The following is a 14,126-nucleotide window of genomic DNA, read 5'->3' on the forward strand; positions in this document are numbered from 1 at the left end:
ACGTATATATGGACGGACAGCCATGTCACCCTGGAGGCCGCCATTGTTGTCATTGTAAACTTTCTTGTGCATGTGCAGAGGAACTATTCACTTACCGTGGTGCTTAAGTGCAGCCGCAGTGCTTCGCGTGTTTAAATGGTCAAATGTTGGAGCGTTTTTGAAAAGTTGCGTTTTCAGTGGCTCTGAGTACCGTTGTCGTGTAAACAGACTCACAATGGGGTATGAAAGTTTTGTGTTTTCACTTCAAAAAATGTTGCATAAACAAGGCCAACGTTTCATCCATTTTCTCCCACACATTGTGTCATTCAGTTGGTTTTTTTTTTGGTCAATTAAAAAAAAAAAAAAATCTGATAACTGCTTTCCTGTCAAACCATCTGTGTGATAACATCTCAAATGACGCTGAATGGGGTTTCCAGTCTGTGAAAGTGTTAAAAAGAAATAACTACAAAATGAAATGTGGGCCCATACTGATATTTGTGGAACTTCTATTTCAAATGGATTGACTTTTTAAAAAATGTCTTTATGATTGTTAAATTTGAACCATTGAACAGAAATCAGCCCTAGGATGATATTTGATGCCTTTTAGCAACACACTTGCATGGTGGTGCAGTGGTTTGCATGTTTGCGTGACAATGTGATGATCCTTATTCGACGGTGGGGTTGTTTCCTGTGTGATTCATACAGCCAATCATGTGGCTGTATGAATGAATGGCGACCAGTCGGACCCTTTTCCTTTCCCCCCATTGTCAGTTTGGAGACATTTTCTCTTTCAATCCTTAACTGGATGAAGTGCAGTTAGAGGATGGATGACCCTTCAAGACTACACAAGTTTTTTTATAAGAGCCCCCTCTATTTGAACTAATCTGATAAGATTACCTGCCATCTGCTCTCACATTAACCTTAACTGTAGAAAAATTAATCACACAGATTAAATTACATTACAGGTTCCAGACTCGCTCCCCATCCACTCAGCACATCCGCGTCGGTCTTCTCGGTGAGACTTCCTCTCTGCGGGGGTCGTTACGGAACGGCGTTGTACGCCACACGTTGCACTGCTCCAGGATGGACTAATAGTACATCAAACCATTAGACGGATGCGAGCGAGACCGCTAACAGTCTCCGTTCTCGCACACACATCATCTGACACGCCGGCCTCGGACGAATACACACCGCTAATGCTTCCTGTTTGCCTTTAATCAGAGTTCAGGTTTCAGGAAGGCAGGATGCATTAGGCATGAGAGGAGAGCGGAGAGAGGGCCTGCAGCCTCCGGATTGACAACTGGAAACGGCAAATATCTTTTTTATTTTGAGTGTATTTTTAGAGGCTTTATATTGGTGGGTTGAAGCAGGTACGACAGAGAACAACAAGCCGGGGCCTCTGACTCATGGCCACGTTGTCTTGTTGAGGACAGCAAGGCTTGTTCCCTTTCGGTCCAGAGTCCTGGAGCTTTTTTTCTTCCAGGACATTCAATACAGGAAAAGATAAAAAGCTCCGTGTTTTTGTGAAGAGAAGCATTTTCTCTTGTGACACTGTGCAATTTTTATGCTTTGTCATTGAATGTTTTAAACACACCCAGTTGAGTTTTGGCTCATGAAAAGCACTGGTATCTTGTTTTGTTTATATCATGCAGGATGCACATGTGTACATCTCTTGGGTCCATTAAGACCTGATGCAACAAGTATGTATTTGGCAATGCCTGGGTGCAAAATTTGGGAAACGCATAGAGTCAGCACAGGACTTACACAGTCACACCTATAGGCAGTGTTGTGTAAATAACGAGAAAATATCCTGCAAAAAGTGGCGTAGTTATTCAGATAGTGACTGAAAATGAACAGATCTCAACCCTTTGTAGAGAACTCATTGAAACATTTACTTTTTTAGAGAGACTGGGGGGAAAAATATTAATAAATGTAATAAAAAATTGGTTTAAAATGGATGAAAATGACATTGCATTTAAGAATTTCAATACAAATATCTCTACATAGGATCAAACATGTCACTGGATCTCTCCCTAATATTACTGGTTATTTGCTTTAAATCAGAAAAGTAATGTGCTCAGAGAAATGTGTAACGATGAGTTTTAACGACGATCACTTGCCCCATAAAAGCTTAATGAGTAAAGCTAATGCTTCTCCAAAGTTGTCTTACTAATAACTGGAGTCACTTTTGTGAGGAGGACTGAGTTGTCTGAGAATTAATGAGCCGTTTCTCCAGTAAACGGAAGAATGGGCACCTTTTACACCACGTTTTCAAGTGAAAACAGAAAACTGCCGTCGCGTTTTGGGTGTCCGTTGGCATGACAACGGTGTTAGGGGCCACAGCTTTGTGTGGGGAATCTCAGCCACCTCTAAAATGATCAGATCTAATGTCTCCGCTCTTGTTCCGTCTTCCCATTTACTATAAACCTTTTGTCCTCTGATCGTCAAATTGATCTGTTCTGTTCTGATTGCCCATATACCATCAAATGTAAAAGTACTTGAATTTTTAGACGGCAGCAAATACATTGTTGATTTTGGTAAAACACATAATTCAACAAACACAGTTACAATTTCAAGTTGTGACACGTTAACTCCGCCAGAAGCGAGCGTGCACATTGAGAATGAAAAAGTAGACTTTGTTCTGCGATAACAAAAATGCTCAAAGGTGAAGTAATAACCTATGTACAAGTTATCGTGTTGTAAGGCTGCGCGATTTGGACACCCAAAAAAAAATTTGAGTTTCGATTCAATTTTCTTTTCTCAATGCACTTAAAAATAACTGCAGACGTCAGATATATTGTCAAAAGTGCAACTTTATTGCCGTGATTGTCCTCTGAGCCTCATTTTCTTTTTATTTTAGCTCGGTCATTCAACAAATTCAAGCTTTAACCAGGTTTAAGCAAAAGTGCAACAGCAACTACAGAGACCCACAAGGAACGGTAGAATGGATTGTGAAAACTGTGGAAAAACTGTGTGTATGCGGGGGGGGGGGGACTCGGATTACGCAAAAAAAAAATCTTTTTCAGTTACAAATTCGATAAATGGATTAAATCGTGTTGGTATTGTGAAAGTTATGATTTTTGGGTGAAAGCAGTTGCCTCTTTTGTTCAATTCCTGATGCATTAAAATCAATGTCTATACTCGTATGTGCCCACAGCTACCTCGATATTTTTGTTATCTTGTCTTGTTCTTCTTGACCTTTGTGCAAACTGAGCCCATTTCAGCTGGTTCCAGTCGAGTTAATCCTCAATCCAGACCAGTGTTGCGTCATGAGACATTGCTAAAGCCTGGACCGTGCTGCTGGCGTGCGAATGCTTAACACCACATCCAATACCAAGCCAGACATCTGACTGTGCACAGTTCAAGTAAAGGACATAGGGTGAAACAACGTCGGTAAAATGTTTTGTTCTGTCGATCTTCCAAATACTTCAATGAATGAATGAATTAGGAGAATAGTGTGCCGTAAAGCTTTAGCGTGTGATTTCCTCATCATGTCTTCAGGGTGTGATGTCATAACTTATCATGTGTTTGCAGATCGCTTCATCTCCTTTGACGATTATGTTTGTGACAGCAGGCACGACGCCGTCAATAATCTGCTCCACAGTGTGAGGGGAGGCTGTTTCAGAGCGCTGATTTGTGGAAAAATCATTCCAACAAATTACCAGAAGCAAACAATTACTACAGCGTAACGCTCTCGTAGCTGTCAAGATATTGAGTTCTGCATCTCTCATTTCTCTGACACGTCACATTTCACAATTTTTTTTGTTTTGTTTTTGTTTTTTTGCTTGTGCAGAAACGCTGGCCAGGAACATTTCCTGTGTTCGTTTGGTAACGGGCCCAGAAACTGTATCGGAGTGAAACTTACCAACGTCTTCCTCAAGGTCAGTTTGCTTGTAACGCCGACTCACTGAACACTCACACATTATTCAGTGCCACTTGTTATCCAGCAGTTTCTTAAGCAAACGTTGTATTTCTTTTCTTTGTTTGGGTATTTGACTGGGAAGTCGAGGAAAATGTACTTATGTGTTTGGGTTGGAGTAATTTAAGATACAGGATTTGAAACATCTCTTTATATCACTTTCACCCATTCTCACAAACCACTGGAGGCGACTGCCGTGCGACGCACTCACTTTGGGGGTTCGGTGTCTTGCTCGAGGACACTTCCATGCGTGAACGGGGCGAGATGGGGGAATCGAACCTGCAATATTCTGACACAGAACCACAAGCGCCCCCATATAGCCTACATTTACTTTATTATTATTTATTACTGTTTACACAACCACGGTACTACGAACCGGGATAAACATACCCAGGATGTCTCTCTGTTTCCTGGGTTGACTGATCCAGACACGTGCCATCCTGATCACCGTTACTACGAAGCAGGTTATCAACTCGCTAGTTCCACCCGGACCTACGTGTGTGCGTTCACGTGAAAGGGGCGGAGTTTTGCAGCGTCTGACCGATCAAACGCACACGAAGAAACTCTGCATAGCAGTTTACAGATTACTGACGGAGCATGAAGAATGAAAACACATCGAACAGGCTTCATGAGATTATACGATATTAATTTGTGTCGTGGTTGTAGTAACTGATAGCAATGGAATTAAAAAATGTAAACCGGAATAGCAATCGAACTTTGTCTGTCCATACGCATGTCCGTGTACTTGCCATTGTTAATGTTTATAGCGTATTGTTTTTTATGCAAATGTGTCTGGATTCATTACATAAACAAACAGCGCCCACTAGTGGCCCAACATGAAAACTACCTAATTTTCAGTGTTTGCTCTGTTTCCTTGTATTAGCTGAATGCCAGTTCTCTTAATATATCCCCACGCATGTTCAGGGTTGAGGAACTCATGGGCAAGAATATGCTGAGGTGCAGCAGTATGCACGTACCAGTTAATTTACGTAGAATTTTTGCATGTATCGAGCTTGTAATTGTTCCACTTGTGAATTTGCACTATAGTTTGATTTGTTGTTTACATTTTGTTCCAGTAATTCTTTGTCAGGATTTGTCTGGGTAAAGCTCCTCACCAATCATTGTGAAGGTAAAGCCGGTGAGCGTGGAGCTGCTCTGCACAGAGAAAGTAGGAGGCGTGTCCCAGGTGTAGGTTTGCAGGCCTGACGACAGCCATCCCACTCGTTTCTCCTCTTCTGTCCTCGGCGCCTACACTGTGCTGAAGGCTTGCTCGGCTCCGAGTATTTACCGCTTGGTATTTTTGTATCTTCCCACTGTGGATTGAACGTTCAGTATCCCTCCTTCGTGTCTGCAAACCTTTAACTCACCCCCGTTTGTTTACATCTATCTTCTGCTTCATACCAGAAAGGAGCTTTATTAACTGATCAAGCCAGCTACTTCGCGCTTGTGGCCGGGTGTCCGCGACTCAAATGTCTCAAATGCCCCCCCCATAGCACTGGAAAAACTGTAATAGAGAGGAGAGGTGACCCATCCCCCAGTCATTCAGTAAATAGAGCATCGCTCTTGGGAATGACGACATGCACGGACTTGTGTGTGTGTCCGTTGGATACACCAGTAGGAGAGACCCAGGAAGTGACTGTCCCCTTTTAAATCAACGCCCTGTCCCCGTGGCGGCACTCACCATAGCCACACACACACACACACACACACACACACACACACACACACACACACACACACACACACACACACACACACACACACACACACACACACACACACAGGGCCCTTGGAAGCAGAGGAGAGGTGTAACAACAGGAAGGAGAAACATTTATTTCCCCATGCCGGCACATTCCCTGTGGAAACGAGTGTGAGTGAGAAGAAATGTGTTTTCAGTCTTGACACTGGGGAGTCCACAGGGTGACACCGACCTGAAAACAGACAGAGTAACATTGACAGCACTTCTCTTTGATTAACAAAGGAATCTGATTTGGGGCTAATTAGTAATACACTGAAATTATATATATTTTTAAAAAATTCATATAAAGTTGCATAAACTGACACAAATTGAAAGCCTGAGGCATTATTTTCTAAATATTTTGTCCAAATGAGTTATGCAACAACTTGTTATAATGAGTCTATAATTTTACTTTATTTGCTTGAATATGATTGCAAATAGAAAGCCCTTTATTGAAGCTTCTATCCAGACAATGGGACCACTAAATAGCATGTGAGCCGCATATTCCGTAAATATGCTTTGGTGATAGTTCATACTGGAGAGGACCTCTGCTGGTGTCTGTGCAACTGCTTTGCAGGATTTGTGTTTTGTTAGTAGATGATAATATTTTTATCATAATGTAACGCCTCCTCGAAAAATGACATTGCATGCACCTCCAACCTTCCCGTCTCTCTCATTGATGTGTTTTAAATGTTGAAAAATTGCAAGTCTTCCAAGCTTTTTTGATTAATTGGTTAGTTAGGTGGCGGTCTCGAGTGACCGATAGATGTCAAAATAAAATATGGCACATTTGCCTTTTTCTGTATAGGCAGTATGTTATAAACTTGACCTTCATATACACTCCATGTTTTGCATTATTGATTTTTCAGTTCACTTGCTTACACGACGTTTCCGAGTGAAAACAGAAAACTTTTGTTGTGTTTTTTTCTGGGGGGGGGGGGGGGGGCGTTTACACAACAACGGTGCTCTGAGTCAGTGAAAACACAACTTTTTGAAAACAGCCTTCTATGGTGGAAATTTTTGAAAACGTTCTGACCCCGTCTCCATGGAAAAGCAGCTACTACTGCGCAAGTGCACCCAGGCCGTAGTAAATAGTTCTTCTGCACATGTGTCATGACTCCCCGTCCATTTTCTCCTGGGACTTGGTAGTTTTATAGTTGACCGTCACCCGGAATAACAACTTCTTCTGTTCATACGAATGTCTGTGGACTCACCTTTGGTAACGTTTGTAGCGTATTATTCTCTGTGTGCATGTGCTTGTGGTTTCATTACAAAAACAACCAACAGCACCTACTAGTGGCCCAACATTAAAACTACTTAGTTTTCAGCGTTTACGTGTAAAAGAACATCTTTTTCAAAACGTTTCTGAAACGTAAAAGCAAAAATTGTCATGTAAACGGGGTACCACAGGGTTCAGCTTTGGAAACCCTTCCTATTAGATTGTATGTTAGCTGCCTTGCAATTGTTCATGTTTACGTTTCTTGTTGCTTCAACGTGTGACAGGTTTACTGAAGCTGCCAAACCCCGTTGTTATAGTTACTGTAATGATTGTACTTTTTCTTTTTGCGAAATTTCAAAACGCTCACTGACTCGATTCAACAGATTCTGGGAATGGAGTTCCTCTTTCTTATGAACCAGTCCTGTTAAGTAAAATGCTGATCCTTCTTATGTGTCAATGAGCATGGCACCAAAAGGCCAGATGACTGAGCACAAGGGAAGGAAAGGAGATTGCACTAGTCAGTGAACGAGGGGCTTATCTCAGCAGTCCACATCCGTTGAGTCAGAGTGTTAACCAACACGCTCGAAGGATGTTAATCATCCTCACTGGTACGTTACAGTCTCTAAGACATCGTGTGTTGTTTTAGTCTCAGATTATTCAACAGCAAAAGCAGCTGAACCCACGGGGGAGGCACAGCAAGCTGTTGAAAGTGGAACTATGAGATACGAGTCAAACTCTCAGATAATCACATGTGATGTTTCTTATGTCTTATGGGAACGATACATTGACTCACTTTCATTTCCTGCACACATGTCAGTCCGAGCTGGTGTTTGTCTGAATCATGTGACATGAGTGACATGTAACAAAGCAGAATATGTGTTTTCATATTGCATTTGTGTTGCCTGTATGTGAAGTTGCAGTGTTTTGGTGAATAAAATATTGTCTTTTTTTTTTTGTTTGTTTGTTTTCTAGGACAGAACTAAATCAAACAAAAACACCTTTACTGGCGTGCGTGCTGTTTTCCAACTTGCAACGTTGTGATCAACTGGGATACTACATCCCAGTTTCTAATGAGAAAGTTGTTTTAATACGAGTGAAGAATTCCTGAAACAAAAGGAACGCAGCGCTTTCTCATTGGACACATTTCAAAGCCTCAGTGAAGGTTCTTCAAAATCCATTTGATTACTTAATTGTGAAGAATTCTGAATCCTGCAAATTTATAGGGTTTTTCTTTGAGATTTAAAAGGGGGTAAACCGGGCCTAAGTATGTATATTTGTATATTTTTGTATGTATATATATTTTTTTTAAAGGAGCCTATAATAACACCATTTATGATGTTAACCACCTTTCTGACAGTGTAAGACAACGTTTCATGGAGAACAGTTACAGATGACGGGAGGATCACATGCCAAAGAAAACCACCGTCAGACATTTTCTGTGACCACAGACTGTCCATTACTGTCATTTAGTTTGTTGCTTTTGTGTGATGGCGGCAGTGGGCATGTCAGCAGGTGTTTGGCTTCACTGTAATGTTTAGTCAAATCTGATATGAAAGGAGGGGCCCACTGTCCAGAGAAAAAAGACTGATGACAAAGGTCTCTGTATAGTATTAAATGACAAAACTGTTTGCCTTTTGTGTCGTTTAACTGAATTATACATCTGTAAGTCAAATTGTACGTCATTTACATTTTTTTTCCACCTGATAATTCCACCTCAATATCTTGATTAAATTGATTAATTTTAAACATACGTGTAACCAATTTAAGTTTCCTAAATTAATTACATCTGGATTTTATTTAAATCCAACATTTATTTGTATTTTTTTTTATTATTACTTTTTTTTTACAATCACAGATTGATCAACGGTCATTAATCTCACAGTACAGTATCCATGGTAACCATAATGAATTTAATCCAGAGGCCGAATGCCATCTACATGCAGCAGAGCGATGCTGGCTCATTCACTTAATGTTGAATCTTTATGAGTCAGTTGGTTAAAGTGGGACTATTTCTTTTCATTTACAACATTTGTTTGTGTTTTCAGATGCCGTCGTGCATGATCCCGTTTCTCCGCTCTTTGTGGTTAAACCGCTCCGTGGATAGTTTATCATGTCAGCTGTCTGTCCTTTGCGCTGGTGATGCATCTGTTGAGCCACATTTGTCCCGGTACATCCTGTGGCTGTTGTGACACAAAGATCTGACTGTTTCAAGTCACTCTGGCTGTTTTGTTTTTTGTTTTTTTTTGTCAATTGCGTGCGTGCGCACACACACACACACACACACACACACACACACACACACACACACACACACACACACACACAGGGCATGACCAGAGTGAAAACTAGACCGAGGGGATCTAGGTCAGAGATGTGAGTCATCCTCACTCCATCCTTTCCCTGTCCTCCTCCTTCCTCCCCTCCCCCATTCTAATCACCCCCCTCACCCCACCACCCCTCCATCCCTCCACCCCTCCGCCACCGGGAAAATCTTCATTCATGAAGTGGAGGGAAATGCGGCTTTTTTTCTGGCGGACACCATTGGTCTGCATCGGTGCTTCATGATGAGCCGATGAGGATAGTTGTGACATCACCTGCTGCGAGACTCTGATTGTGCTTATTACGTGCAAGAAAATCAAATATCAGGTTTGTTTTATACTGTTAAAAAAAAAAAAAAAAGCGACTGATCTTTGTCAAATGAGCAATTTATATGCAATCCAGTGGGGGAAGTCATTTTTAACTAGCAGGACTTGGAGGCAGGAATCGGTGCCGCCGCAGGACGTAATGTTCCACAACGACTTGGCTGTAAAAAGGTGTTGCATTGCTATTTTCAATCCTCGGAATGAAGACGTGCAAAGCGTCGCGGAGGCTGACGCTCTAAAAGTTGGACTCTTTCTGAGCGGAGGCCGAAGACGAGCTCTGCCAGGCTGCCTTCCACGTTCCCATTTTGTCTTTTGCCCGGCTGTAACATTCTGAAATCGGAGCTTACACCCCCGCTGCTCTCTTCTCTGTTTAAGTTTGGTTTATGTAAGTGGGACAGAAAATGCATGAAAAAAATGTAAGGAATCTGAATATCTTTAAATGTTTTGCTCACCAGGAAGCGTGCACGTACCTGCTGCAGCACTACGACTGGTGTCTGGATCCGCCGTCGCAGGATCTGGAGTACAAGTGGCTGCCTGTGTCTCGGCCCGCCAACCCCCCCAGCGTCTCCTTCACCCGGCTGGAGGACACCGGAACAGAGACGGGAAGCAGGGACGCACCTGACAAACACTGAACGTGGTAACTGCATCTTTTACAGAGTGTGCAGGAGGAGCGGGAAACGTCTTTCCGCGTGCAGAGGGAAGCCAGCGAGCCGAGATGTCCCTCCCCCCCCCTGCTGTGCACAGCAGCGGCCGTACCGGGGGAAGCCGAGCTCGCTGCTTTCCCTCTGCCTCATGTCGCGCAGCTGCTAACACGTCTTTTAAATCCAATCATCTATGTTGTACTTGATGGCAATCCAATCATATTTGAGTAAAATGTCCTCAAATCTTTTAGCTCCGGTCAGCTCACCCCAATCCTTGAATAGAAATATGATCAATAAATGACCCAAAGCATTGCTCACATGGAAACTAGCATTTTAGCACTATTTAGCAGAACAGTGCTGATTGGGAGCATGAATATGTAATACACACATGGAGCAACTCATAATTTAACTAAGCCAATGACATGATATGATTCACCATTTAAATTGTAATGAAGCCACAATATAGCCAACAATTGATTCATTGGCTGGTCGTTACATTATTAAAGTAGCATTAACTGTTTATTTTGTATTGTTACTGAGAGCCCACACATGCTTGTGTATCGCATATCGGCAAAAAAAAAAACTGAGGTAAATGGAGAGAAACACAATTAAATGTATTGCATATGGGAATACATGATGAAAAGATCTTCAGACAGAATCAATAAAAAACAAGAAAATGTTTATCGGCAGCCAAGAAATTATATATATATAAATACGACTGGATTTTTCTATAGAACATGTCGAAAGGCTAAGCCCCGCCCCCTCTAGTTGCATGTGCCCCAGGCACATCTTTTGACAATTTTGCGTCCAAAATAACTTAAATATCCCAGAAAACAACAAAAGTGTCGTCAACTCTAATACTTTTCTACGGAGTTGAGAATGTCTGTCCAAGTCGGGCAGTTGGTATTTCATTTGGGGGCGGGGCCAGGACAAAGGTTACTTGGCAGTTTGTTACATTATTGACTTCCCTACGTTTGAAAATGGACAAAATTATTAGTTGCCACAAGATATCTAGTAGGGAATTAAAACGAGAATAAGCAAGAAATGGTTGAATAATTTTATTCAGCGTAAAACTTTTCTACGTGCGTAAAAGGCACACGTAGTTCGTCTTCCAATCTCAGCCTGCACGAACGTCATGAGATTTGACTTCCAGGTGGGATTGTTTTCCTCTTTTTCACGTTTGCGTGTAAATAGAGATTCAAACAAGCTCGCAAAGCAGCTCGGATGGGCTTCAGATTTCCCGTTTTTGTTTTTATGTATTGCCCCTCCTCTCCTTCGTGCTTCACTGAGTCCTCAGCATCCACACAGGAAGATCGAGGTAAACCCTCAGATTCCAGCACAGAGTGAGGGTTTACCCTCCCCCCCCCCCCCACCCCCACCCCCACCCCCACCACCACCACCTAGCAACCACCACTGCTTAGCAACAGTTCGTCATACCTATACTGACTTGCCTCCTCTTAGTATGCAAGTCTCACCACACACATACACACACTACCTTAAACGATGCCAGAAGGCAACTAGTCAGAAACTATGAACCAGTCTTTAAGATTTGATTAGAATCTGTCATTTCAAAAAAAAAAAGGTGTCTGTGAAATACTCGTGTATTTATTCCTTGGTTGTGTCTTTTCTCTCAGTGTTCACTGTTTGTCGCTGTTTACGTGAGTTTGTATGTTGTGTAAACTAATGTGTCATGTTTGAAAACCAGAAATGAAACCGGAAATGTGATTGTTTTATTAATATTTTGAGATTAAGACAGCAAAAAAAAACAAAAAAAAAACAAGCGCTTTCAATTTAAATAAATCTTTAGTTGATAGTAAAATCAATGAAACTATTTTAAATGGAAAGCTGTTTCACTATGCACTAACAAAGAATGTAAAATAAAATACAAAAAATGGCAAAGATTTTAATGTGTATTTTTAGAGTCACTGAGTTTACCTTCATTATGTTGTAGTAGGGGGCAACAGTAATTGTACACCAACCAGAAATAATTCATATAGAATGGGCAGAAAAATAAACAGAAGAAATTGACAATATTGAACATAATTTTATATTTTTTCTATAAATATAAATAGTTTTGACATTGGCAGTCATTTTGGATACTTTTTTTTTTTTGTATCAGTCTGAAGTAGGATAGTATTATATATTAGATAAATGCGTGATTATTATGTTTGTTTTTTTCCATCTTATATACAGTACGTCAGCATTTCCTTTGGGGGTTATTTTTTATTGATTTTGTTTTTGACTTTTTGTTCTGCGGCCACCGGGTATGAAATAAGTAGAGCGGTCGATTGTTAACGATAATTTTGTTGGTTAATTGCACATTTTTTTCTCAATAAAACACCATTAATCCTACTTTTCTCTTGAATTTATATCTCCATTTTGAATTTACAGAGCTGAATGATTTATTATTACACTTGGTGTGTGTGTGTGTGTGTGTGTGTGTGTGTGTGTGTGTGTGTGTGTGTGTGTGTGTGTGTGTGTGTGTGTGTGTGTGTGTGTGTGTGTGTGTGTTAGTAATAGAGAAACAGCAGGTTGATTGAAGAGCTCTCCAGAAGCAGATCATCTTTATGAGACAGACATCCTCCACTTATCATGCACACTACATACAGCGCAGATCACATGACACACACACAGACGTGCAGATATACATCAGAGAGGTTACGGCGGAAAATGAGGTTCCTGTTTGCACACTGCGATGACTCACTGCTCTTCTTTCACTTGATCGCGAGCCGAGGCTCCAACTGTCAACAATTTATGACGGGCGAAAGCTCCTTACAGTGAATCCTCTTATGCATTAAGAGACACAAGTCTGCACTGTGTGTTTTAGCTTTTTGTCTGGATGTTTCATGTTCCCCCTTTTTTTTTGTTTGTTTCAGGCTTCCTGGTTTAGTGTAAACCACAAGAGAAACAACTGGGTTCTTCAGTTTATTCAGCATTGCAGTTTAGCATTTCACCTCCCAGCATTCACACTTCTCCACGAAAATGCTCCTTTTTTTCTAGTTGTGTGAATGCTGGAAGCGTACGCTGCCATAACAGGGTCAATACACTTTGTATGAGACTCAGATTCATCTTCTTTCGTCAAGCTTCATTTAATTATCCTTCAAGGAATTTGACTTTTAGCACTCCGTACAGAATACAAGGATTATGAAAGATTAAAGAAAACTGAACATAAGGACAAAGTAAACACCCAGAATAGTGCAAGTATCGCTTACATTTGGTGTAAAAGGGACAGAATTATTCATATACAGAGGAATAATGTGTCGTTGGCTTGAACTGAGTCGATTTAAAGTCCCATCCTGCAAAGTGCCGTTCTTTGTCTGCGTATTCCACGCTGTCAATTAGAACGTCAAACAATGGCCTCCGGAATTTGCTCCAGCGGTTGTAATGTTGAGTGCATCCCAAGAATGTGATGAGCCAAAGTGTCGCTTGTTTCCTTCGAGTGTGTAAATAACAACAAAATGCAGCTGACTGAGGAGTAAGTGGAGGCTCAAGTCTTCACGGTGTAGGTGAAATCCTCTTCCCGCTCATGTGACCGCAGAGTGGAGACGACCAACCCTCAGTCTGATCCGTCAGCGCCGGAGGCTTTTCTATCCCGACGTCTTATTTCACTAAGAAACGAGGCAGTGAAGTTCATCTTCCGTTCGAGAGTAAGTGATGATGGAAATCATGTCAGTGACTTACGTGTGTCTAACAGGAGGCACGGCGGCGCGTCCAGATGGTAAAACAAAGCCCGGGGTCACTTTTAATGAGCACAGCTAATTACTGCACAACTGTTCTCTGTCCAGAGCATTGTGGGTATTTTATACAGCTTTAATCCTACAGCCTCGCAGACAAAGCCGACAGCAGATTCACACACTGGTGATAACCTGATGCATTTGTTTTATACAGATTAGATTAGATACAACGAAATGTATTCACGTTGTTGTGTAAACGGGGCCTGAGTAGGAGTGTAGGATGACAAGGTGTAAAGGGGAGAAAGCATGTCGGA

The 14,126-nt window shown here is 41.5% G+C and overlaps 1 protein-coding gene across 1 annotated transcript in view; it reads left to right on the top strand.

Moving 5' to 3' along the window:
* Positions 1 to 11,895, top strand: part of LOC308117672 (putative cytochrome P450 120) — a 25,064-nt gene extending 13,169 nt beyond the window's left edge. The window contains exons 10-11 of the mRNA XM_080476715.1: positions 3,773 to 3,860; positions 9,953 to 11,895. Coding sequence (XP_080332841.1) covers positions 3,773 to 3,860; positions 9,953 to 10,129 — 265 coding nt within the window. The 3' untranslated portion in view covers positions 10,130 to 11,895. The remainder of the gene's footprint in view (positions 1 to 3,772; positions 3,861 to 9,952) is intronic.
* Positions 11,896 to 14,126: the final 2,231 nt, after the last annotated feature.

Source organism: Lipophrys pholis, assembly GCF_963383615.2.
Source record: "Lipophrys pholis genome assembly, chromosome: 12".
Lineage (NCBI taxonomy): Eukaryota > Metazoa > Chordata > Actinopteri > Blenniiformes > Blenniidae > Lipophrys > Lipophrys pholis.